At 35.9% G+C, this 26,547-nt stretch overlaps 1 protein-coding gene across 6 annotated transcripts; it reads right to left on the reverse strand.

Annotated features, from left to right (window-relative positions):
- Nucleotides 1–1,567: 1,567 nt before the first annotated feature.
- On the reverse strand, nucleotides 1,568–22,508 carry LOC140878945 (methionine aminopeptidase 1B, chloroplastic-like). 6 transcript variants are annotated; one of them, XM_073282586.1, is made up of 10 exons: nucleotides 22,200–22,508; nucleotides 21,654–21,723; nucleotides 20,363–20,600; nucleotides 13,853–14,014; nucleotides 13,733–13,774; nucleotides 13,177–13,248; nucleotides 12,972–13,051; nucleotides 4,248–4,345; nucleotides 2,505–2,552; nucleotides 1,568–2,279 (listed from the first exon to the last, which is right to left on the reverse strand). In XM_073282586.1, exons 1-10 carry the CDS (start codon nucleotides 22,342–22,344, stop codon nucleotides 2,134–2,136), a joined length of 1,101 nt encoding a protein of 366 aa, XP_073138687.1. In that variant the 5' UTR covers nucleotides 22,345–22,508; the 3' UTR covers nucleotides 1,568–2,133. The 6 variants fall into 6 exon arrangements, with proteins under 6 accessions (XP_073138687.1, XP_073138683.1, XP_073138694.1 ...); XM_073282582.1 differs by having other exon boundaries at nucleotides 21,654–21,729; XM_073282593.1 differs by lacking the exons at nucleotides 1,568–2,279; nucleotides 2,505–2,552; nucleotides 4,248–4,345 and adding exons at nucleotides 4,354–5,030; nucleotides 5,211–5,299 and having other exon boundaries at nucleotides 21,654–21,729.
- Between the last annotated feature and the right edge of the window lie 4,039 nt (nucleotides 22,509–26,547).

Consider the following 26,547-nt stretch of genomic DNA (forward strand, 5'->3'; position numbering starts at 1 on the left):
GGCATTAAAAAATTTGTAGTAAAATTAAAATATAACTGATAGGATTTTGGGAAATGAAATTATTTTTATTGGTTTTATAGATAATTTTCCTACTATTAATTAGCCATGTTCTTTAGTTTACACTTACTGATTTAGGAGAGATCTTTGAAAGCTAGCGAGGCACGGAAGAAAATTATATTCGGTAACTATAACATGTTCATATCTTGCAATATTATTGAATACAAGATTTCGACTTAATCGATTAGGTTTTTCAAATACATCAAATTTTTGAAGTAAAAACGTTACTCGTAATACTTTTATCGTGATACACTTCAGATCAAGAGCAATATTTGAATTGGTTAATAAAATATTACAGTGTAGTACTCCTATATATAGTAGTACCATAACATTTTTCATATCTTGCAATATATTTGAATTGATCAATGTACCATTTTGGTACAAGGTAATAATACAAAGTAATTGATATAAGGTCATCTCCAACTCATTACGTTTATCTTGGTGTAACACTAACTTCAAGATAGTGTAATTCTTACCCCAAATACAAAACTCATCTCCAACCCATTAACTCTAAACTCTAGATTAAAAAGAATATTCTCGAAATATTCTCTATTATTCTATTCACAATAACTAATTTATTCCATAAAATATTTTTAAACACAAAAATTAAAATATCAATAATATCTAAAATAATAATTTCTATATAGTTATTAATTAGAAATATTAATGAATTAAAATGTTTAATTAAAAATATTTTCATAATTATTTTAAAAATTTTAAAATATTTAATTTTATTAATTTAAATATTTAAACTTATTATTTATTTTACGAATTTTAATTTTATTTATTTAAATAATTGAAGAATTAGAAAACAACAACAACAACAAAACAAAACCAAAACAAAAAAAGAAAAAAAGAAAAAAAGATAGCTCAGCTACAGTTTATAGCATTGCACCAAATTTGGTGCAACACTGTAGCATTGCACCAACCTAGTGCTAAAAATAGCGCTAGGTTAGAGCATCTTCAATCCAACACTACGGTAAAACACTGTAGCATTGCAGCAAATAGCGCTAGGTTAGAGCATCTCCAATCCAACACTGTGTTGGTGTTTTCGCAACATATTATTAGATTAGAGATGCTCTAAAAACTTATTATACAGTCGTGTTTGCACCGACCTGACATAGAGTTTGATATTTATTTTATCAGAAAACAAAGTGCCTGAAACAAAATAAGATTAAAACAGGATTGCCTTTTAATTTGGTTAAAATATAATTATCTTTTATATAATAATTAAAATTAACATACATAAAAAGTACGCATTAAATGAGATATAATAGGTGCACGCACACACAAAATTGCAGGCAAAATGGTCGTAGTTTCCAATTAAGTAGGCGACCAGGCTGCGGTATAATAATGCCATAGAGTATAAATATTGAAAATATAACCGAAGATTTGGATCCTCTGTTGTGAGGTAAGCACAACATGTGATTATGTGTATGTTTTACACAAGATTATAAATTTTTATTGTCTTGCGGACCCCTTATACTGTGAGATGAATTTAAAAAAATCGTGATGAATTTGATCATTTGATCATATCTTATAAAAAGATGCACATCACCAAACCACAGAAGATCCCAATCCGTAAACTTATTAGGTCTCAACAAGAAGAGAAGCACGAAAAAACAACTCGGTATTTTCTGAGTATAAGAAAAAATAATCACAATTCAAAGCTTAAATCACATTCATGCCTTGACATTACATTTTTCCAACATGGACCCGAACACTTAAAGGCTTCATTAACATGGAATTTCACACCAGAGATCATAGCAGAGACGAACTTAGCTCAAGGAAAACTTTTTTTAGGCATCTGAGAGGTGAACAATACCGACATGCGATACCATTCTTGAAGCAAATTTTGCACACCCACTTTAGCATGGGTTCTGTGGTCGTATAATCCAGAATCTGCTCTCAAGGCCACATCGAATATAGCAACGTATAGTAAAACTTGCTGCTATAGCCACTTTTCCTTGGCTCGATGGCTGGAAGAACCCGATTCATCTGTTCTTACAAATACCTGAGCTTATGCTGACTGTCTTGGAAATATCACAGACAAGCCCCGGAAAAAAAACAGTTCTTTTAACATTTAGTCAAAATTTCAGCCCCAGTTCTTGTAATGAGAATCGTGTGCTCGAACTGTGCTGCAGGGCAGCCAATGGCTGTTAGAGTAGTCCAGTTGTCTTCCCATGTTATGCACTCTGTAGGCCTCAATGTAAGAATCGGTTCTGCACCAATGGCAAACTTCTCTTTATCAAATAAACCCAAAAAAATCAGAAATTTGTGCAACAATTTAACATGTATCAGCAAATAAGCATTTGTAGCAAAGTTCAATTGCATTCAAAGGGACAAATCAAGAATTGATATTCCTCTCCAGCTCATATTGTCTGAATATCATCCATCTCAAGCCAACAAAGGATAACATGTACGACATGTAAATGTAGAGTCCTAACCGATGGTAAATGTTTGCCCCTCAACCATGCGGCCAGCCTTGTCATTTCCTGCAGAAGAAGTAAATTTACATAATTATATAACAAGGCCAATCAAGAATATTAATTTACATTATTGCATAACACAATAATGAACACAATCAGGATCCAGTAGAACACATACAACGGAGGGGAAGAGAACAAATTTCTCTAATGCTTACATGATTCACAAAATAACAAACACAATCAGGATCCAGTAGAATAACAGAGAATAAAATACTCTTCTTAGATTTAGCAACTTGCTTTTGAAAATTTTTGAACTATTCTTTCTACATCTTTATATATATTAAAAGTTAGCCTCGACAAATCTAGTTTATAGGAACTGTAATAAACTTCCGTTACTCGTGAGTTGCATATCTACACCATTTTGATCAATTAATGAAGTACAGAGATGAGATATCACAAAAGTTTATCGTAGAACACATACAACGGAGGGGAAGAGAACGAATTTTTCTACTGCTTAAACATGAGTGAATTCTTTCCTCCAAAAGCATGCCTCCCGCGATTTTCTGGGAGAAATATAGGATCCAAAAAGGATAAACTAGTGAACTAAGAACAAGAAATTATCACAAATATCTTGATTTTATTAGACACAAAAGACAGTCATCATTATTTCTTGCGATCATTTCAAATTCTCTTTCAAGAAAGGTGATATGATCATTAAAAAAATAGTTAACCACATAGCAAGTTGGGTAATCATTAATATGTAACAGCATAAACTAACAGATGTAGAGTGTTCCAATATCCTTGACGTTATTGAATTTAAATCGAAACTTGTTTTCGGTCAAGCAAACACTTTTAGTTTCTTCCAGTAACTTTTCTTATATCTAAAGAGTAGGTACGTTCTTTACATTTCCGGTGAAGATTTAAAAAACCCTACTAAGAACATGTAGATTTTTTTTTTTTTAAAAAAAGGAAATTAAACAAAACAATCCTGAAGAATCTTTTTATCCAATAAAGCTTCGATAAAAGTAGACCAAGCATAACCGGAAAATTCCACGAAATTTTATGGCATCAACATTATATTTCTAGCAAACTCAAGCATAGGGGAATCAAGTTCTTTCACATGGATTTTTCTCTCCAGCTGTTATAAGAAAGACAGTTGGGAACCATAATTTACACACAGTACCATGACTTGGATGAAAATGTTCCTGGGACACCTCGAAAACAGATATTATACAATTAAAAATCAAATATAAATACGATCAAGTTTCTATAATGACCACCGTGAAAAAAGTGTGAGAAAGGATTCAGTATAATCATGAATAAGAGTAGCTCATGTCAGAAATTTCACAAGTTAGCAACCAAACAAAATCTAATAGTTTTTGCTAGTGCATACAATCTATAAAAAATTATAGAAACAATTAATGATTGAGCACTAATTATAATCTTTACCACGAATTTTTACCCTCAAGTTCATTGTTCCTTTACCGCGAATTTTTACCCTAAAGTTAGAGTTTTTACAATAATAAAAAAATATAGATCGATAAATGCCATAATTTTAAGCGATCAAACAATTTTACACATGCTCTCACCTATTATGATACTTTGCATACTTACTATACTCAGTCATGTCAGTCTTTGTACTGATAAGCATATGAACAATTATAAATAAAAATAACATTAATCGTCCCTTGCAGTGCATGTACATATTCGCAATAATTAACAAACAAGTAAACATATGGTGTATTCAAGAAATGGACTTACGGTGGTGAAATATGAGAGGCTCGGAATGGAAAATAGTCCCAATGCCATGTCCCACAAATCGGTCCACCACACCATAGCCAAATTTTTCAGCATGGTCACTGAGACACCAAAAAGAAATTGTCAGCCTTACAATTTTAACTTAGGGAATACAGAACTATAAGGTTTCAAATCAGTATAAGCAGATATATCAGCACAATTAATGATGATGATGATGAAATTGCATGTCTTTTGTTCCACACTTTGCTTAACTAGTAAGATATATCATTTTATACTATCAGAAGGAAGATTTTTTCCGGTCTGTGATTACGTCTTCCATTATTTTTAGTGCTTTTATATCCAATTTATTGTCATCTTCTATTTTCTTTTTTCAAAAATTCCAAGCATAAACAATATCATTAGTTGCGGTAAAAAGAGAGGAACAAATAAATGACAATTTTAAGCGAGAGTTTATGGAAAAAAAGCCCTATTATAGGAAGAAATACAGCAGAATTACAGTAAGAATATACACAACAGTATAATGAAAATCTTAAAGAGATAATCAAGGGACTAAATAAGGAAAGAATATATCGACATCCCTGATCCCCCCTCAAATTGATACGGGTAAGTCCATCAGCATCAATTTGCTACTGAGAAAATTGTGTCGTTGGCACTTCAAAGCTTTTGTAAAGACATCAGCTATTTGAAGATCAGTAGTGAGATGAGGAAGAGAGATAACGCCGTGCGTGAAAGCCTCTCTGATATAATGACAGTCCACCTCTATGTGCTTCGTGCGTTCGTGATAGACTGGATTCACAGATATTTGAATGGCACTAGTATTATCACCATGAAGCGGAGTACGAGCAGTTTGAGGAAATCCAAATTCGGAAAGAAGACAACGTAACCACAGAATTTCAGAACAAGTTGCAGACATGGCTCTATATTCAGACTCCGTGGAAGATTTAGAAACACAATCCTGTTTCTTACACTTCCAAGAAATCAAGGCATCTCCAAGAAAAATGCACCAGCCTGTGGTAGACTTCCTAGTATCCGGACATTCAGCCCAATCTGCATCACTATACGCAAGTCAAAAGAATAACTGATCGAGTAGGAAAAATCAACCCATGAGTAGGTGACCCAATTAAGTATCGAATAATGCGACGAACTGCAGCCATATGAAGATGTCAACGCGGTTGCATAAATTTGCTAACAATATGAACAGCATAGGAGATATCAGGCCTTGCAATGGTTAGGTAGATAAGACTACCAACAAATTGCCTATATAAAAAAAACTTAGATAAAAGCCCGCCTTCATCTTTCCGGTTTTTCAGCATCCTTTAAATCAGCTCTCAATGAGATCTTGGATCTATGTTGATTTAAGAACAAACCATGAGCTCGAGAGCAAACTTCTAGGCCTAGAAAATATGTGAGATGCCCAAGATCTTTCATTTGAAAAGTACTGTGCAACATATTTTGAAGCTTAGTAATCAGCCCCGTGTCATTACCAGCGATGATAATATCAACAACGTAGACCAAGACCACACTTTTGGTTGTCTGATGAAAGAAGAGAGATGAATCATATTGACTTTGTGTGAGAAAAGGGGAGAAAAATGCTCTGAAACTTCTCAAACCAGGCTCTAGGGGCCTGTTTCAACCCATACAAAGAACGTCTTAGCTTGCAAACTTCATGAGGAGCCGTTATTGACATACGGGGTGGAAGTTTCATGTAAATCTCTTCCTTAAGGCCCGCATGCAAGAAGGCATCTTTTACATCCGGCTGATATAAAGGCCAAGATTTAGAAGATGCAATAGCGAGTTCTGCCTATGTCCGTAGCATTTCGACAAACAGCATCCTCCCATGTTCTCTTTTCTCAAGATCAAGTAAGTAGACTTATGTATGTATATGTTTAAAAACAGTGTAGTTCTTGTCCACTTCGGCAACTCGATCGACATGTTATATATTCGTTTCTATGCTACTTTGAACCTACTTGTTTTTCTATATTAGATGTAATATTCGAAAGCATGTTTGAATTATTTGAGACACACCATAATGATTCGAGCTAAAAATGGTAAAGGAAATTCCAATGTTTGATTTGATTTGGCCCTGATGTGGTGGAATAACCGTTTATTTGGCCTTGCCCCTTAGAGGAGTAACATATAGGGAACTGATCAGTAAATCATGAAAAATGAGATGAATTTCAATGCTATGTTTGCTCAGGAGTAACATATAGGTGACTAATTAGTAAACCATGAAAAATGAGATGACTTTCAATGCTATGTTTGCTTTCTTGTTCGTATTAGATTCAACATGCTTATTAATTTTTTAAAAAAATTATGATCATGTATACGTGTATATGCAAATATATCATTGGCATTTGTTATGCACCATCGGCCCTCACTTGTTGAGTGTTTCCTCAAACACCCACCCTCTCCTTTAATCTTCCCCTAGATAAGAATGAAGATCAATGTTTTTTTGGCTATTTTACATACTATGTGGCTTGTTGTTTCACGATTTTTGATTGTTAAACAACACCGATTGTGACGTTTTCACATAATGGGGAAAAGGCCCAATGCATTCCAATCCAAAACGATCCCACGATCGATAATCATATCAAAGTCCTCTTTGCGATGAGGAAAGCCTTTCAACCAAATTCCATCGTTTATGCCTCCAAAATTGCGTTTTAAGAAAGTTTTGAAACATTTATAACTTTTCATTGAAAATTCGAAATCCGATTTCGTCGACTGCCCCTCGATCCTCACGTTCAATATTTTTTGGTCATATACGAAATTTGAAACTTTACATTTTTGGAAATTTCCCAAAAAATCGCGCCCTACTTGTACCTTGTGTCGAAATAATTTAAAGTGTCCATTTGATGTACTGATTTTATTTCATTATTCTAAGTCTTCTCATTTGTTTATTTCAGGACATGTCTCCCTGTGCCCCTTGTACTCGTGCTCAAACTGTCCTTCGCATGCGACGGATTGTTATCGAAGTAAAAAACATAGGATCACTCGCCTAAGTGCTAGGATTGCAAGCGAGCGATGCGAGAATCAGGAGGGGGAGAAAAAAGCAAACCAATCCCTTTGTCAACTGGAACAAGTTGGGGGAGACAACACCTACCTTCGAGATTACATCGACCTTAACCATTTTCGAGAGGATGCATTCCGTCGTGACGTCCAGCGGTATGCTGACCAGCTGACTAAAGCAGAAAAGGAGCACAACAAACTAAAGAAAAAGTAGAGGCACCTCAGAATACTATTGCGGAACTTGCAGAGATCAATAGCCATTTGACGAAGCAAGTTCAGAATGCGAAGCGTATGAGGCAGCAAATCGTTGTCGAACATGTACAATGTCGGCAGCATATGAGGAATCATTCAACAGCTAACGGCTCAAATCCAGCAGTTGCAGAATTCGGTGGAGACCTTGAGTGATGAGAACGCCAGTCTGTTCCATACTATTCACGAGCTGCAAGCAGAGGATGCCAAGTAAGATCCCTAGGAGTCAGAGCTCGAGGAAGATCCAGTTGAGGCAGTAGGAGGCGGAGAGATCATAGATTAGGATAACATCGATGTTCTAGCTTCTGACTTAACCTATCTTATTGTTCTTCGACTATGTTCTTTGTTTACTTTTGATTCCGTTGTTACTTTTAATTTCGTTGTTGCTTTGATTTCGTTGGCTTCCAACAAAATTGTCATGTTTACTTTAGAATAATCAATAAACAGTATTTGCTTATCTGTGCCTCCAACTTACTCAATTATGCTTCTTTCTGATTCATAGCTCTCCTAGAATCTTAGAGACTTGTACATTGTAGGACATGGATGGAAGACCAGTACGAAATAATCGCAACCCACGCTACAAAAATAAGATGGGCTATCCTAATTTATGATCTCTCCGCCTCCTACTGCCTCAACTAGATCTTCCTCGAGCTCTAACTCTTGGGGATCCTCCTCGGGATCTTCTTCTTGCAGCTCCTGAATAGTACGGAGCAGACCCGGTGTCCGGTGTTCTTATCAATCAAGGTCTCAACCGAATTCTGCAACTGTTAGATTTGAGTCTCTAGCTCTTGAATGCGATCCCTCATATGCTGCTGACACAGTGCATGTTCGCCAACGATTTACTGCTTCATATGCTTCTCATTCTGAACTTGCTTTGTCAAATGGCTATTGACCTCTACAAGTTCCGCAATAGTATTCTGATATTCTTCTACTATTTCTTTAGTTTTTCTGTGTTCATTTTCTGTTTTGGTCAGCATACCGCTGGACGTCACGACGTAATGCCTCATCTCAAAAATGGTAAAGGTCGATGTCATCTCGGAGGTAGATGTTGTTGCCCCCAACTTGTTCCAGTTGATAGAGGAACTGGTTTGCATTTTCTCCCACTCCTGTTCTCGCATCGTTTGCTAGCATTCCTAGCACTTAGGCGAGTGATCCTATGTTCTGACTTTAGATAACAATACGTCGCATGCGAAGGCAACCTGAGCACGAGTACGAGGGGCATAGGAAGTCATTTCTTGAAATAAATGAATGGAAAGACTTAGAATAATGAAATAAAATCAGTAAGAGAAAAAAAAACAACATCAAATGGACAGTTTAAATTATTTCGACACAAGGTACGAGGAGGATGAGATTTTTCGGAAAAATTTCCAAAAATGGAAAGTTTCAAGGTTCTTATACGCCAGAAAGTATTGAACGTGAGGATCGAGAGGCAGTTGACAAAATCGGATTTCAAATTTTCTGTGAAAAGTTACGAGTGTTTCAAAACTTTCCTAAAACGGCAAAAAACTTGATTTTGTAGGCCTAAACGATGGAATTTGGCTGAAAGGCTTTCCTCATCGCAAAGAGCACTTTGTTATGATTATCAATCGTGGGATCGTTTTGGACGAAAATGCATTGGACTTTTTACCATCATGTGAAAACGTCAAAATTATGAAACAACATAATTAAAAATCGACGTGTCACGTCCCGAGACAGAGACGTGTCATCGGCGTTGTTTAACAATTAAAAATCGTGAAACAACAAACCACGTAGTATGTAAAATAGCCAAAAAGCTAAGTTTATTTCATAATATAAAAAAATATTGTCTTTACAATAGAAATACGGAAATGCGGAAGCTAATTAAAGTTAACTTAACGGAATTTAGATAGGATTGATCTTGAACTGGTCCTTCCTCACCAACCCCAAAACATGTTTTGCTCATCATCATCTATCTGAGCTTCATTCCTATCTTGGGAAGGAGAGTAAATAAGGGGTGGGTGTTTGGAAAAACACTCCGCAAGTGGGGCCGATCGTGCATAACAAATACCAATTATATATTTGCATATATACGTATACATAAACATAATTTTTTAAAAAAAGAATTAATAAGCATGTTGAATCAAATACGAACAACGAAGCAAACATAACACTGAAAGTATCTCATTTTTCATGGTTTACTGTTCAGTCCCCTATATGTTAATCCTCTAAAAGGCAAGCCCAAATAAACGGTTATTATTCACCGCATCAGGGCCAAATCAAATCAAATCAAAATCGGAATTTATTTTATCATTTCTAACTCGAATCATTACAGCGCGTCTCAAATAATTCAAACATGCTTTCGAATATTAGATCTAATATCCAAAAACAAGTAGGTTCAAAGTAGCATGGAAACAAGTATATAACATGCCGACCGGGTTTTCGAAAACAGAACTACACTGTTTTTAAACATATATATACGTAAGTCCACTTACTTGATTTTGTTCTTGAGAAAATGTGCGAGAATACTGGTTGTCGAAATGCTACGGACTTGGGCAGAACTCTTCTTGAACTTGGACATGATGGTGTAACCTCTTTGCTTGAATATCAGGCTGCTACTTGATCGACTTTGGGCAAGGTTTCAAGCTTGGAAATATTGCTGCTAAGGTCTCGAATTCTGCTGCAAAAGCTTCAAAACTTGGGCAGAACAGAAGCTTGCTTCGAAATGCTGCTGCAAGGCTTTGACAACAGCACTTGGACTTGGAAAAACAGAACAGAAAGTCCTCTTTTTCTTGCAACTAGTGTGACCGAAATTTGGAGTATTTTAGAGAGAATTTGGTGTGATTTGGCTCAAGCTGCAGCCACTATTTATAGGCTGCAAGCCACCAGCTGAAAGGTCCTCCATTAATGGTCATTCATTCCATTTGAATGCCATTATTCCACTTTATTATGCTGTTATAGGTTCATGGGATTGGTACCTTCCTTCCCTTTTGAATTTCGAAATTTTGGCTTGCAAGGGGTGCCATATTCTGCAAGGTGGTCAGCCCTTTAATTTACTATTGTAAATGGCTTGTAATGGCCATTAACTTGGCTGTTACAAGTCATTCGATTAAATTGGTTGGACCATGCTCTTTGGATAACATGTATTTAGGTCGCAGCCACAATTTATAGGCTGCAAGCCGCAAGCCGCAAGCCGCAAGCCGAAAGGTCCTCCATTAATGGTCATTCATTCCATTTGAATGCCATTATTCCACTTTATTATGCTGTTATAGGTTCATGGGATTGGTTCACCTTCCTTCCCTTTTGAATTTCGAAATTATGGCTTGCAAGGGGTGCCATATTCTGCAAGGTGGTCAGCCCTTTAATTTACTATTGTAAATGGCCATTAGCTTGGCTGCTACAAGTCATTCGATTAAATTGTTTGGACCACGCTCTTTGGATACCATGTATTTAGGTCTATTGTGAGCAGAAATTTCTTGGTCTTCACATATGCCACACCTCATTATCATATTGAACAGCATTACAAACATAATTTGACACCGCAGATGAAGAAACAAGTAAAGGAAAGAGACGTCCCAATTTAGGCCCCTTCGCGATCATCTTCCCTAGACACGATCCTGCACAAGACAACCAAAATTTAAAATTTTGAATAGTACAATTGTTGTCAACTAATTGCCTGAGTGATACAAGATTGGTGGACAGCTTAGGAGACACAAAACATTATTCAAAGATTCTGAAATATGACCCGATGGATCTGAAGGTCTCCATTATATTTTTTAACATTATTTAGAGGTAAGGCAGTGTTGGTCATGTGATTAAAAGCACGGGAATCAAAATACCAAGGTTTAGGAGTGGATTTTCTGTGACCTGAAATGTCTAACGCAGTCAAGGCAGAAACTATCATTTGCTGGACCATTTCATGATTAACACAAGACTGACCATGAATAGGAGCATTTGAGGAACCAACCGAGACATTGTAGGTAGTTTCAGATTTATTTGGAGGCCAAATGGGACAATCTTTGATGATATGCCCTGGTTTCTTGCAATAACTACATAATTTCTCAGTACAATTAGTGGCAATGTGCCCAAATTCTTTGCAACTATAGCACCGAACATTAGTCATATTTCTGCCTCCTTTAGACTTCCCTTGAGCAGCATATGCAACTGGTATTGGAGTATAATTTTGAGCTTTCTGCTCCATGACAGACTGTGTAATGAACCGGTGTTCTTCCCTGAGTAGCTTTCCAATACAAATATCCAATAAGGGAACTGGATCTCTGTTCATCAGGTTGGATCTGATTGCTTCAAACTGTCCCTTTAACTTCATTAAAAACTGGTCATGCTTGCTAGTCTCATGTATTTTTTGGACAGTAATGAATCCTTGGAGGTACATTTGCATACACAATATCAGTGTACCCAGCCCAAAGATTCTCAAAGGAAGAATAAAACTCCTGGATTGACATGCTCCATTGACTGAGTTGTCCCAAATCGAATTCCAAATGAAAACTTCTTGCTGTGTTGCTTTGGTTATAAAATTTCTTCAAGTAACCCCACGTTTCTTTAGAAGTCTTTCGAGACTTAAGTTTGAGAAGTATGGAGGGGTCCACACTCCCAACGATCCAAGACATAATCTAAGCATCCTTCACCTCCTATTTTACATATTCTTTCTCCTTCGCTGTTAGGTGCAGGATTTGTGCCATCAATATGATCCTATAATTCCTTTCCCTTAGCGAAGATCTGGAATTGGAAAGCCTAGACAGAATAGTTCTTGCCATTATATCGAACAAAAATATGTTCTGATTGTTCCAAAGGCATGATTCAACTAGAAACAAGAATTTAGAGATCAAGTCGAAGAAAACACCTAGATCTCGGAGCTAGAAAAGGAATCAGACAAGATGAAATGATCTCAGAGTTTTGGCTCTGATGCCATGACAATTTTAAGCGAGAGATTCAAGGAAAATGTTATGTCTTTGTTTACTAAGAGAATTACAATATATAGAATAAAAAATAATCAAATCCCTTAATTCTAGCCCTATTATAGGAAGAAATACAGCAGATTATAGTAAGAATATATATAACAATATAATGGAATCTTAAAGAGATAATCAAGGGACTAAATAAGGAAATAAAATATTGACAATAAAAACATCATGCAAATCAAATAAGGATTGTTGGTTCTACATTGGATTTGGCACACATTAATTGGCCTTTTAATCACAGAACTAGTAAATTATCATGCAAGACTACTGACTACGTCACCCACCGAAAAGGTTACACTGGAAGAAACATTAACCACTACAGGATTATTATCACTTGTGAAATTATAACATCTGAATAAGGTACTGGATTGTCATATCTGTGAAGATTATTATATCTGAATAAGATGGTGAAAAGGTCCCATCATTGGTCATTCTATGGCACTAAGGATTCACATTTCACACAGTATCTCTAATTTAGCTTTCTAGCTTATGCGCAATTCCATGTAACATATGAAATGCATAGCTGAATTTTTTATACCTGATTTTCTTCCCAATTTTCCTGAAAAGAGCACCATCTTCGCAAGCAGCAATGCCCTTATACATGCATTCTTCTGTCACCTGCCATTGGATTGAATCATAGAAAACGTAAAAACGAGCTAAAATTGCAATCATTAAATGTCTTAATATAAATGCAACTAGAAGGATGCTGCAGACTTGCTGGTGCAGATAAAAGCAGAAGATACCTTAACAAGCCTTTTCACTGAGTTATTCGCATTACCACATATAAAAGTTTTAGATGTATCCCCATGATAACCCTGAAAGAGACAACTAATTAACAGGATTATAGATAATCTCAGACTTTAAGCAAGTTTAGATTATATGGTGCTGAGACGATGTGTATATTCAACATCCTACACTTTTAGAATGCTTTGATCATGAAATATTTATTATCAATTGTATAAATTATTAGAGTATCAATTTATATTTTAAAGCCTCTGCATGACCAACTGCACATGCTGTCTAGTACATGTTTAATTCGGCATTCACTGTTAAGCTGAACCAAACATAATTCTTAAATTTGATATTCAGTTCATAATACTCCATCACTAAATTTAATCTGCAATACACTTTCTTTGTTAATTCTTTCACACACTAGTTGAGTTCAAAGTTTAGGATATCCAATCATGTCTTGGCAAGCAATAGTATAATGGTATGTAATGTTTTAAAAATGATATTCTACCCAGTTGTTTGGTTAGTGATCTATGGTCACCGACAAGAAATGTATAATCAGAAGCTCACATTTAAGTACACAGTCACATCAATGTTTATTATATCGCCGTCCTGCACACAAATGAATATTTTTTAATGCAGGAAATCAATTTAAGACTGCAAGCATAACCTGATTATATGACAAAATACCTGTAATTGGCGAGAATCAGGAATCCCATGGCACATGCACTCATTAACTGATGTGCACACACTCTTTGGAAAGCCCCCGTACCCTAAAGGTGAAGGATATGCACCAGCATCAATGATCATTTGGTGAACTGCTTTATCGATTTCATTCGTTGTTACCGATGGCTAGGATGAAATTTAACATCAGTAATTTTCAATGGTCAAGTAAAAATAAATCTCCCAACAAAGTCATAACTAAATGTTGTGTGCCTAGATTATCAAGGTTGGCTGAAGGTAATGATAGCAAATAAAGACAACCGATCAAGTCTATCAAAACATGATGAACAACTTTTTAGAATTTCTTTAAGCCTCGGGCAAACAAACCAAAAAATCAACCGTTGATAAAAATCTTGAAAGGTAAATTCAGCAAATCCACGGAGTCATGGAAGTTCAAACATTTTTAATTATAATAATCTTACTTTATTTGTAGATTATTATTCATCTATTTATAGGTCTTCCACGACAGAAATTAGTATGTTTTTTCATACAAGTTCACAACCTAACTTGTAGCTTCTTCAAAATGTGAGTGAAATAGGAACCTTTTTCTTTTTTTTTTTTTTAAAAAGGAGACTATTCGAGATAACAAGTGTCTTAACTGTTCACGTATTATATTGTATGTTAATATAAACTTCAAATTATAGTGGAATTTATATATGTTGTTTGCAGCTTCACTCCAAAATAAATATACAAGTATGTTGGCATAAACACATCTGACAGATTTGGTTCATATAAAATGAAATGGAGCTTTGCTGCGATGATATTAGTTGTCATACATCATTAACCCTATTTCTTTAGATGGCATAGATGAAAGCAACGGATGGCTTGTGGAAAGATTGAATATTGACGGTGATGAAGTGGATAAGAATGAATTTGAGTATGATAATAAAAATTTAACATGCATCAATAGTGTAGAAAAAAGGAAAGAAATATTGTATTTAGTCTTAGAATATTTGACTGATATTTATTCCTTATTTCTTGTCTATTAATTAAGGTTAGATTGTGAATAGAATATAGAAATAAGTTTCCTATATATAGTGTAGGGTTGTACTGTGAATATTTATTCAGAAAAGAATATATTTCTACTGCACATATGGCTGTCCCTGTTTCTCTCGTTCTTGTTAATCGTCATGGTATCAAAGCCTAAGTTTTGTATACCCGCTTCATAATTGACAGAAAAAAAAAAAAAAAAAAACGGGCATGTCAAATACCAACGAAGACAAAAATAAGATGTCTTCGGGTGAGAATGATGGTACGAAAGGTGCTAAAACACCAACCTTATATCCTCTGAATCCTACTGGGTTTGAAGGCTCCATTCAATTGACCATTCATAAGTTGAATGGCAAAAATTACTTGGAGTGGGCTCAGTCAATTAAACTTGTCATTGACGGAAAAGGGCGTTTAGGTTACCTGACGGGAGACATCTAAGAACCGGCCAAAGACGATCCAAAGTGGACAGGCTGGAAATCTGAAAACTCCATGGTAATCTCGTGGCTCGTTAACTCCATGGATCCTTCAATTGGGAGGACGTATCTATTTCTACCTACCGCCAAAGAAGTTTGGGAGGCTGTTCGGGAGACTTACTCTGATATGGAGAATTCATCCCAGATTTTTGACTTGAAGACTAGACTCTGGCAGTCTAGACAGGGAGAAAAAACTGTCATTGAATACTATAATGACATGAAAGGGTTATGGCAGGAACTAGATCTTTGCTATGATGATAAATGGGAGTGCAAAAATGATAGCATGAAATATCACAAGCGTATGGAAGGTGATCGAGTGTATGTTTTTCTGGCTGGACTTAATCGTGACTTGGATGAAGTTAGAGGAAGAATTCTGGGCAGAAATCCATTACCTTCCTTGAGTGAAGTGTTTGCTGAAGTCAGAAGGGAAGAAGGTAGAAGGAAAATCATGTTGAGCGAGAAGGCATCTTCTGTTTCGGAAACCTCAGGCCTGTTCAGCAAAAATTTTCCCACACCTCAAAGCCGACACCATACTGCCCAGACAAGGAAGAGAGAAGTTGTATGTGAACACTGCAAAAAGCCCTGGCATACCGCAGAAACATGTTGGGATTTACAAGGCAAACCACCTGACTGGAAACCAAAGTCTTTCAAACAAAAAGGCAGTGGGGTTTCAAGGGCGTATCAATCTGGACTGGAAGAACAAACCAGTCTAGACAAACCTTCGGGGGCTGCCTCTTTCAGTAAGGAACAATTAGAGCAGTTGTATAAGCTTTTTCAATCCACACCTTTTTCACAATCCACTCCAGCGTCTTGTTCCATAGCACATAAAGGTACTGACTTGCAATCTACTGGTTTTAATGTTTCCACCCTGTCTATATGTCCTTGGATAATAGATTCAGGTGCTTCTGATCACATGACGGGATCCTCCAGATTGTTTTGCTCCTATATCCCGAGTGCTGGAAATCAGAAAATTAAAACAGCTGATGGTTCTTTATCTGCTATTGCTGGAAAAGGGTCTATTGTCATCTCTAAAACTTTGACTCTTCAAAATGTTTTGCATGTCCCTAATCTTTCTTGTAATTTGCTTTCTGTTAGCAAATTAACTCATGATTTAAAGTGTTGTGCTAAGTTTTCCTCAAACTGTTGTGTATTTCAGGATCTGGAATTGGGGACGACGATTGGCAGTGCTAAGGAACGTGGAGGCCTTTACTACTTTGAGGAAGAAAGTCACTCCTGTGGACAAGCCCAACAATCTAGTATCATACCAAACTCTAGTTCTAGTAGCGAGGATATATTACTCTGGCATCGTAGATTAGGCCACCCAAATTTTCATTATTTGAAGCATTTGTTTCCAAAGTTATTTCGTAATAAAAATCCTTCTGTTTTTCAATGTGATATTTGTCAATTTGCCAAACATCATCGTGCATCATTTCCTGCTCATACACATCAAGCTTCGAAACCTTTTGCTCTTATTCACAGTGATGTGTGGGGGCTGTTCAAAACGACAACTCCTTCAAAAAAACGATGGTTTATCACCTTTATTGATGATCACACACGTTTAAGTTGGGTTACTTACTTGTTGATAAATCAGAAGCTGAACAAATTTTCAAAAATTTCTATGCCATGGTTGAAACACAATTTCATGAAAAAATTCAAGTGTTCAGAAGTGATAATGGGAAAGAATATTTCAATAAACTTTTGGGTCAATTTTTTCAAAAAAAAGGTATAATTCATCATAGTTCTTGCACTCAAACCCCACAACAAAATGGAGTCGCAGAAAGGAAGAATAGACACCTTCTAGAAGTAGCTAGGTCACTCATGTTTACCACTAATGTTCCGAAATACTTATGGGGGGAAGCTATTCTCACTGCTGCCTATTTAATTAATAGAATGCCCTCTAGAGTGCTGAACTTTGCGTCACCCTTGACTGTCTTAAAAAATTCCTTTCCCATGTCTCACTTATATTCTGATTTACCTCTCAAAGTGTTTGGTTGTGTGGCCTTTGCTCATACGCATCATCATACTCGTGATAAACTAGACCCTCGTGCTGTAAAATGTGTGTTTCTAGGATATTCTCCTACTCAGAAAGGGTATAAATGTTTTGAACCCCGCACAAAAACTTTTTTTGTGTCTATGGATGTCACATTCTTCAAATCTGAAAATTTTTTCACACCTCTTCAGGGGGAGAGTAAGTTGGAAGATTCGATATTTGATTTAGACTCTGATAATGTGGACAGAACTGAATTTTTTATCATAGATACACCTCATGTAGTGTCAGAGCAAAATCTTGAAACTAAAACACAAGGTGATGATGATAAGTTGTATGGGCAAGTTTACAGGAGGATACGACGACCCCAAAGTAAGCAAGACTCCACAACCACACGACCAAGTGTCTGAACCAAGAACAGAACCTGAAGTCCCGACTCATTTGAAACCAAATCCAGGTAACGTACCCAAATCTACCTCGAATGTACTAGACTCCTCTATGTCATTAGAACTTCCTGTTGCACTTAGGAAAGGTGTTAGAACTTGTACTCAACACCCAATCTCAAATCATCTGTCTTACAAAAATTTATCTGTACCCTATTCGAGTTTTATTTCTCAGTTACTAAGTGTGGATATTCCTAAGACTATACAGGATGCTCTAAGTGTTCCAGAATGGAAGAAGGCTGTCCTTGAGGAGATGGATGCACTGAACAAAAGTGGAACATGGGAAATAATGCACTTGCCTGATGGAAAACGAACAGTGGGATGCAAATGGGTATTTACTGTGAAACTCAATTCAGATGGATCGTTGGAACGCTACAAAGCAAGACTTGTCGCTAAAGGTTTTACACAGACATATGGGATTGACTACCAAGAGACCTTTGCACCAGTCGCTAAATTGAATACTGTCAGAATATTGTTGTCCTTTGGCAGTAAACCTTGATTGGTCCTTGTATCAGATGGATGTAAAAAATGCGTTCTTGAATGGAGAATTGGAGGAAGAGGTGTTCATGAATGCTCCACCAGGTTTTGAAAAACAATTTGGTGGAAAAATATGCAAACTAAAGAAGTCTTTGTATGGATTGAAACAGTCGCCACGGGCTTGGTTCGAGAAATTTTCGAAATCAGTAAAGAAGCAAGGCTATATTCAAGGGCAATCCGACCACACAATGTTTGTAAAGCATACCAAAGAAGGCAAGATGGCAATCTTGATCGTATATGTCGATGACATAATTCTCACAGGGGATGATGAAGTGGAAATAACTCGTTTAAAAGGCTGCCTCGCATTGGAATTTGAGATAAAAGATCTGGGACTATTGAGATATTTTCTAGGGATGGAAGTTGCGAGATCAAGAAAGGGAATCTATGTATCCCAAAGAAAATATGTTCTAGATCTACTCGAAGAGACAGGAATGAGTGGATGTAGACCAAGTGATGTACCCATGGATCCAAATCAAAAGCTAAATGAAGTGTCCAGCAAAACTTCCATTGATAAAGAGAGATATCAACGTCTTGTAGGAAAACTTATTTATCTCTCTCATACAAGACCTGATATTACTTTTGCTATTAGTATGGTTAGTCAATTCATGCACTCACCACACGAGGAACACATGGATGCTGTGTACAAGATTTTGAGATATTTAAAAGGTTTTCCAGGGAAAGGTTTATTGTTCAGAAAAAACAATCAGAGAAGCATAGAAGCGTACACAGGAGGTCGACCTCAGGGTACTGTACTTTTCTATGGGGTAATCTTGTGTCATGGAGAAGTAAAAAACAGAATGTTGTGTGGCTCGTAGTAGTGCAGAAGCTGAACTTAGGGCTATGGCTAATGGTGTATGCGAGTTACTATGGCTAAAGCTAGTTCTTGAAGAATTAAAGTTAGACTGGGAAGTGCCAACCAAGCTATTCTGTGACAACAAGTCAGCCATTAGCATTGCAAATAATCCAGTACAACATGATCGTACAAAGCATATAGAAGTTGATAGACACTTTATCAAAGAAAAGCTTGAAGGAGGAATCATTTGTATGCCATTTCTCAAATCTGAACAATAGATTGCAGATGCCTTAACAAAGAGTCATTTCAGACTCAAGTTCGAAGATTTCATCTGCTAGTTGGGCATGATAGATATCTTTGCTCCAACTTGAGGGGGAGGGGGAGTGTAGAAAAAAGGAAAGAAAAATTGTATTTAGTCTTAGAATATTTGACTGATATTTATTCCTTATTTCTTGTCTATTAATTAAGGTTAGATTGTGAATAGAATATAGAAATAAGTTTCCTATATATAGTGTAGGGTTGTACTGTGAATATTTATTCAGAAAAGAATATATTTCTACTGCACATATGGCTGTCCCTGTTTCTCTCGTTCTTGTTAATCTTCAAATAGTATAAAGCTTGGGTTGTCCGTTGCGCTATTTGCAGATTCAGATCTTAATATGCATGTTCTTTCAAAATAAGAAAGGTCAACAACATCAATGGCAGCGAAAATAGACCAGTTTCATCTGCCTCTAATATGGGTACTAATATGCATAAGATGAGGATAAAAATAACCTAAATGAAATTCATTAAGAAGATATGGAAGGATAAGATATGATGTTTGTAAAATTTAATATGATCAAGAGTCCAGACATATCCAGAAGATGAAGAGTCGGTGAAACAAGTATTGTATTTTCTCCCTTTAATAATACATGGTTGTTGATTCAATGGGAATGTAATGCAATAACAATCTAAATATTGTATAATATTTGTATTCAAATTTTGTTTAAAATTTTGCAAAATATTTATTTCTATTACAAAATCTATTTCATACATTTAGATTCTAAAATATTCTGTCTTAATACACCTTGCTTCTAAATGCCTAGTGCAGAGTAATAAGAAGCGCAAGGTGAGGCATATCTTTAATTGAATTGAAGTGTCGTGAAAGATGCCATGATAGAATCCAAGAGAATAAATGTAGGTAACCACTAAAAGACGCATGCACCAAGAGTATCATTATCTTATAGTAGAGTTAATAAAACTGTAAATTCTCACCCTAACCAATGATCCGGCATGTTCTAGCACCCGAGCAGCAAGCTGGCAAGCAGCCCTCATATGGGAAATTCCTTCAGTATCATGAATTTGATGTTTGCTTGAAATTTCTGGCAACACTTCTGAACTAAGGTAAGGAGGCTGAAGAATATGATCAGGCACAAGAAGCCGCTGTGATACCTTTCCACGCCTTAGTGGAGGCCTTCTTTTAGATACTGTTGACTTCCGAAGATCATGTTCCCTGTGTTGATACACCAAGATAGAAATTATGTTTAGTAAAGATTTGTACCAATAGAAATTAGTTCAATATAGTTACATCTTAATAGAAATAGTCATTTCATGTGTGTTAGACATATAACAATATAAGCTTGTGGTTCCACTTGAGTATCAAGAGTCATCTCCAAGTTCAGTAACAAAGACTCGAATGTCTTTTCAATCCCCTCACCCCATAGTATTTTAGGTTTAATTGCATCTCTAGATTTATTGTTCCCATCAATTTTCAAGTGTCCTGAATTTAAAGTATCCAGCAAAGTTTGTTCCTGAAACCTCCTTTTCTTAAATAATTCAAAGCCAATATCCTCTAAGTTTGCATTTGATGAATATTTCTCATTATACCCCTTCTTATTCATGCCTTCGTGAAGCAAAGCATTGTGAAAAAAGAATATCAGTGTAGTGATAATTGTGAATGAACGAGCAAGAACAAACAAATTTTAAAATGGTTTTCTAAGACAATATGACATCAGCTGGAATTCTGTAAAATTGGTAGCAAACCAAGGAATATAAGTCTACACACCAGTTGTGGCCATAAGGTCACAAACTGAATTTTTAGCACAATATATATTAAACATCAATGCCGTTACTTCTAACTCACAAAAAAAAATTATTCATAAGAATTAATTGTAGTAGACATTTCTACATATTACAAAAATCATCATTTACATAATTTCATATCAACTCTGTCACTCACTCAATCTGGCCATCTACATTGTCTTCCCACATCAATCAAGCAACAAAATCTTCATCTACGTTGATCAAAGCCTAGAAAGGAACTTGTGACCAAGAAACTAGACTAGGATGCGAGTTATTTTAGAGAAAAAATGTGCAACTCAACCAAGAAATGTTGCTTTTGATTAATTGTACAGTTACTCGTCAATAAAATATGGCAGTAAAAATCAAGTGTTGATTTATATTTTAACCAGATTATAAGTGAAGCATATAGTGATAAATAAAATTATAAGAAAATCACTTCATTCTACTTGTGACCAATGAGAATCCTACAAAAGCATGAAATTACCTTCTTATTTTAATGGCCTCTTCCAAACCCGAGAGCTTTTTCGAGTAAATAACAAATTGCCTTTTTAAATCTGAACCTACAACCAATTTCACAACAAGAATGTAACAATGATAGTTAAATCCAATATCACAAGAAAGAAAGAAAAACCAAAACTCAACTAAGCACATGAAATTCATACTATTAAGATCCCAATTTTTGAAACACTGGGATAAACAGATCATCTTGTGAGAGCCTAACATAATATATCTACTATGAGCAATCTTCAATGAACAAAGACTCCAATTTTGTAACCCATGGTTGCAAAACGAAGCCAAAGCCAAAATAAAATAATTTCCAACTCAAAAAATTTATAAGATTCCTTTAAGGCAGAAAACCGTAAAAACCCGTAAAAGTGCACCTTAAACCAAAGCAAAAGGATTGCCCCATCCAGAAGATTACAAAATTATCGTGACAAATGGATACCAAAGGCAAAAAGGATAAATTTCGACAACGCCGCGAAGACACAAACACACACATAGAAAGACTTATCCAGAAACGAACGCATACAAGAGAGATGCAAAGGGTGGCAAGAGGAGAGCGGAGCCCCCATAAGAACACTGGAAGATGCTGATAATTTGGGTTCGTAATGAAGAAGAGAAGCGGAGCTAAGTTGGGGAGTTGCCGCTGACACTGAAGCATTTGCATAAGCCATTCAGATTGAAATGGAGACTGCTAGTTGAACTTGAATCAATGGGCAAAGATTTTGATAAAGGACCGTTTGGTGATGTGGTTCATGCCATGTTTGGTTCGATTTTATCCCCTGCTAGGCTGCTACACCAAATGCTTGGGCCCGTGAAGAACATTGGCTGTCCTCAATTTTCGCCATTTTTGTTGAAGAAACCAAAATCCAATATGTTTTTTGTTGTTATAATAATTGTGTTTGTTAGATAGGACAATCAAAACTGTTGGTATATTCACGGGCCTTCATTCGGGCGGTTTGATCCGAACCAAATTTCGATTTTTCGAATAGCTAAACCGAAAACCGAATCGAATTGAGCGGTTCGGTTCGGTTCGGTTTTTAACCGAATTATTTCGGTTTTTCGGTTAACCGTTTTTCGGTTAACCGTTTTTTTTAAAAAAAAAAAACTTTTAAAAAAAATTGGTTTTTTTTTAAAATAAATAAATAAAATTTTAAACTAAAACTTTTTTTTAAAAAAAACTAAATATTTTTAGTTATTCGAATAATTTTTTGAAAAAAATTAATGGTTAAATCAAATATTTGTGATTTAATGCTTCGAAAAATATATTTGAAAATAACTGCATTAATTTTTAATTATTTCTATTTGAAAAATAAATATTTCTATTTGAAAATAATAATAATTTATGAATTTATAAAAATAATGTAATATATAATGCAAATAGTGCAAATTGCTCAAAAATCCCCAATGCAAACATGTTTTGCTCTGCACTCCCTAGCCACTTTTTTGTACCACATTTTTTGTTAATTTGTACCACATCTTGTATGATTTTATACCACATCTTGTATTGTTTTATACCACATTTTATGACTAGAGACTCCAAAGCAAAACATGTTTGCATTTGAGGATTTTTGAGCAAATTGCCCATGCAAATATGTGTATATATAATATAATAAAATAACTTCATTAATTTTTAATTATTTCTATTTGAAAAATTAATATTCTTTAAAATCACTAAATCAATACATTTTCCAAGTTGAATTCACAATTCAAGTTATGTATGTTTGACTAATTAGATAAGTAATTAAACCAATTATGTTTTTTTTAAAGAACAAATTATGGCTTTTGTTTTTTCAGTTTTTCCATGAAATTAATTTTTTGAGCACACATTGATGTACATATTAATTGATTAGTAAAAAAATTCAAATACCAATACCAAAAAAAAAACGGTTTTCGGTTCGGTTCGGTTAACCGCAGAAAAAAAACCGAACTGAACCGAAAAACCAAAAATTCGGAAATCCAAGAATCGAACCGAATCGGTTCGGTTTTCGGTTCAAACCGAATTTTCGGTTTTGGTTCGGATCGGGCGGTTATCCGAACCGTGAACACCCCTAGGTATATTTAGTTTGTCCCACATCGGTTGGTTAAATAACATAGGAGTTTAATATATAGACAAGGACAAATTTTCTCTCTTGAGTTAGCTTTTGAGGTGACTTAAGTCCAAATCAATTTTTAACATGATATGATATCAGAGACCAGGCCCTTCGTGAGTTTTAAAAGATTTTTGGTAAAATGGCAAGTCATTCGGTCTTAAAATTGGTATCAGAGTCAAGTTAACAACTTTGATTCTCATTTATTGCAAGTAATGTAATTATTGATAGAGATATTGTTGTATGAAATAATTGTTCGTGTTGGGTAGAGCGATCAAAACGTAAAGCTTGAGCCCTTTTCGAATATGAATATGTTTCTTATGAGAAAATCTTTATATTCGTGAGATGATCGACCTGACCAGATCCGCAGGGATGTCACCCTTGAAAATTTGGTAGGTTAGTGTGGGCAACCTTCTTGGGGTTTTTTTTCTAAAAATAATATAAAAATAAAAAAATCGATACAAGTAACGAGAAATTTTAAAAAAAATACCTCTGCCTAGTTATAGATTAGAAATCAGTGAGTGAGTGAGTCAGGACAGGATATGATTTCCCAAAGAAAAACAAAGATTTAAGGTTTGTAAACAGAACCACAAAGTTAAGCGACAAACACAAACACTTGACATGGAAAAGTGTAGCAGAAACATGACAAACAATCATACTTTAAGCCAACAGAACGAAACTTGATCCCAAATCGAAGAAGTGTTTTTTTATTGGTTACGGAGATAATGAGTTTGGTTATCGTTTCTTGGATGACCAAAACCGGAAAATCATTCGGAGCAGAGATGTAATCTTTAATGAGCAAGTTCTGTACAAGGGCAAGTCAGACATTGGAGCTGGAGATGAATGTCCTGAAATCAAGAAGACTGATGAAGTGTCATTAACAGATATTACTGTGAATGAATCAAAAAGTAGTAACCAAGAAGATGAAGAAGAAATTGCACAAGATGATGACCCACAAACTCCAAAAATTGAACTCAGGAGATCTTCTAGAACAATCAGACCACCTCAGAAATACTCCCCTGCACTTCACTATATTTTGCTGACTGACAAAGGTGAACCGAAAACCTATGAAGAAGCTATGCAAAATGGTGATTCAACCAAGTGAGAGTTGGCCATGGAAGATGAGATGGATTCACAGTCATCCAATCAGACGTGGGAGTTGACAAAACTTCCGCAAGGCAAAAAGGTGTTACATAACAAGTGGGTGTACCAGTTAAAAGAAGAGCATGATGGTAGCAAGCGGTACAAGGCAAGACTTGTTGTAAAAGACTTCTAACAACAGGAAGGAATTGATTACACAGAGATTTTCTCTCCAGTGGTTAAGTTAACCACTATCAGAACAGTACTTGGGCTAGTGGCTAAGGAAGGCTTACATCTGGAGCAGTTGGATGTAAAGATGGCGTTTCTTCATGGTGACTTGGATGAAGAAATTTATATGAAGCAGCCGCAGTGATTTGAAGTACGAGAGAAGGAGAAAATGGTATGCAAACTTCAGAAGAGCTTGTATGGTCTCAAACAAGCTCCAAGACAGTGGTACAATAAGTTTGATGGATTCATGAATAACAACGATTTCCTGAGGTGTCAGGCGGATCATTTTTGTTATGTGAAGAAGGTTGATGGTTCCTATATCATTCTACTGCTATATGTGAATGACATGTTGATAGCAGGATCTTGCCTGGAGGAGATTGATAAACTCAAGATAGAGTTATCAAAAGAATTTGCAATAAAGGATTTGGGAGCTGCAAAGCAAATTCTTGGTATGAGGATCTTAAGAGATAGGGTGAACGGAGTTTTGAAGTTATCTCAGACAGAGTACGTGAAAAAGGTGCTTAGCAGATTCAACATGGATGAAGCTAAACCAGTGAGTACTCCTTTGGCTAGTCATTTCAAACTAACCAAAGTCCAATCACCATCGACGGAGCAGGAGCATGCTTATATGAATAAGATTCCTTATGTCTCTGTTGTCGGAAGCCTCATGAATGCAATGGTGTGCACCAGACCGGACATAACACATGTAGTGGGAGTTGTGAACTCACTTATGAGCAATCCGGGAAAACAACACTCGGAAGCAATGAAGTGGATTCTCAGATACTTGAAAGGTACTGCTGGTTTATCTCTATGCTTCAGGAGGACTAATCAGGACTTACAAGGATATGTCGATGCCGACATGGGTGGTGACCTAGATGGCAGAAAAATACTACTGGATATGTGTGGGGACCAGGGTTGCTAACCTCATCTTAGGGCAATAAACGATTAATAACAATTAATCAAACAATACATGAATAATAAACCAAGAGCTAATTTTTTTTTTTTTTTTAAAGAAGGCCCCTCGCTCGATCGGGCAAACCTAGCCGATCGAGCGAGCTAAAAGTAAAAGCTCTCGGTCTGCAACAATTTTGGCCTCACTCGATCGGTGGAAATCACCCGATCGAGCGAGCCCAAACACTCATTTCTCTGCTTTGGAAATCACAGCCCGCGCTCGATCCTTGGAGTTTAACCGATCGAGCGGGCACTCTGTCCAGGAAATAAAAATGCAACTTTGCTGTACAAAGTGATCCCAAATCTCATAAAAACATCATATATATATCTAAACATGCTTCTAGATAATTTACATGTATTCAAACTAATATCAAGTGATCTAGAATACATGAACTCTCAAGTATAAATCAATACTTGACAAAAACAACATATACAACTGTTCTTGCTTTCTAACATGTTTACCAAGGCGTAAATACATGTCATCTGCTTAACATCACCACATGCTATCTCTCTTCTCAAGCTATCCAA

Source organism: Henckelia pumila, chromosome 1 (genome assembly GCF_033568475.1).
Source record: "Henckelia pumila isolate YLH828 chromosome 1, ASM3356847v2, whole genome shotgun sequence".
In the NCBI taxonomy this organism is placed as follows: Eukaryota; Viridiplantae; Streptophyta; class Magnoliopsida; order Lamiales; family Gesneriaceae; genus Henckelia; species Henckelia pumila.

What these genes read in the sequence shown, in the direction of transcription:
- LOC140878945 (XM_073282571.1), bottom strand. Translation starts at nt 22,344, where the DNA reads ATGGCTTATGCAAATGCTTCAGTGTCAGCGGCAACTCCCCAACTTAGC. An exon ending in ATGTGACTGTGTACTTAAAT is followed by an intron (nt 13,249 to 13,732) that starts GTGAGCTTCTGA and finishes TGTCTCTTTCAG; the next exon opens with GGTTATCATGGGGATACATC. An exon ending in AAAATTGGGAAGAAAATCAG is followed by an intron (nt 5,300 to 12,971) that starts GTATAAAAAATT and finishes ACTTGCGTATAG; the next exon opens with TGATGCAGATTGGGCTGAAT.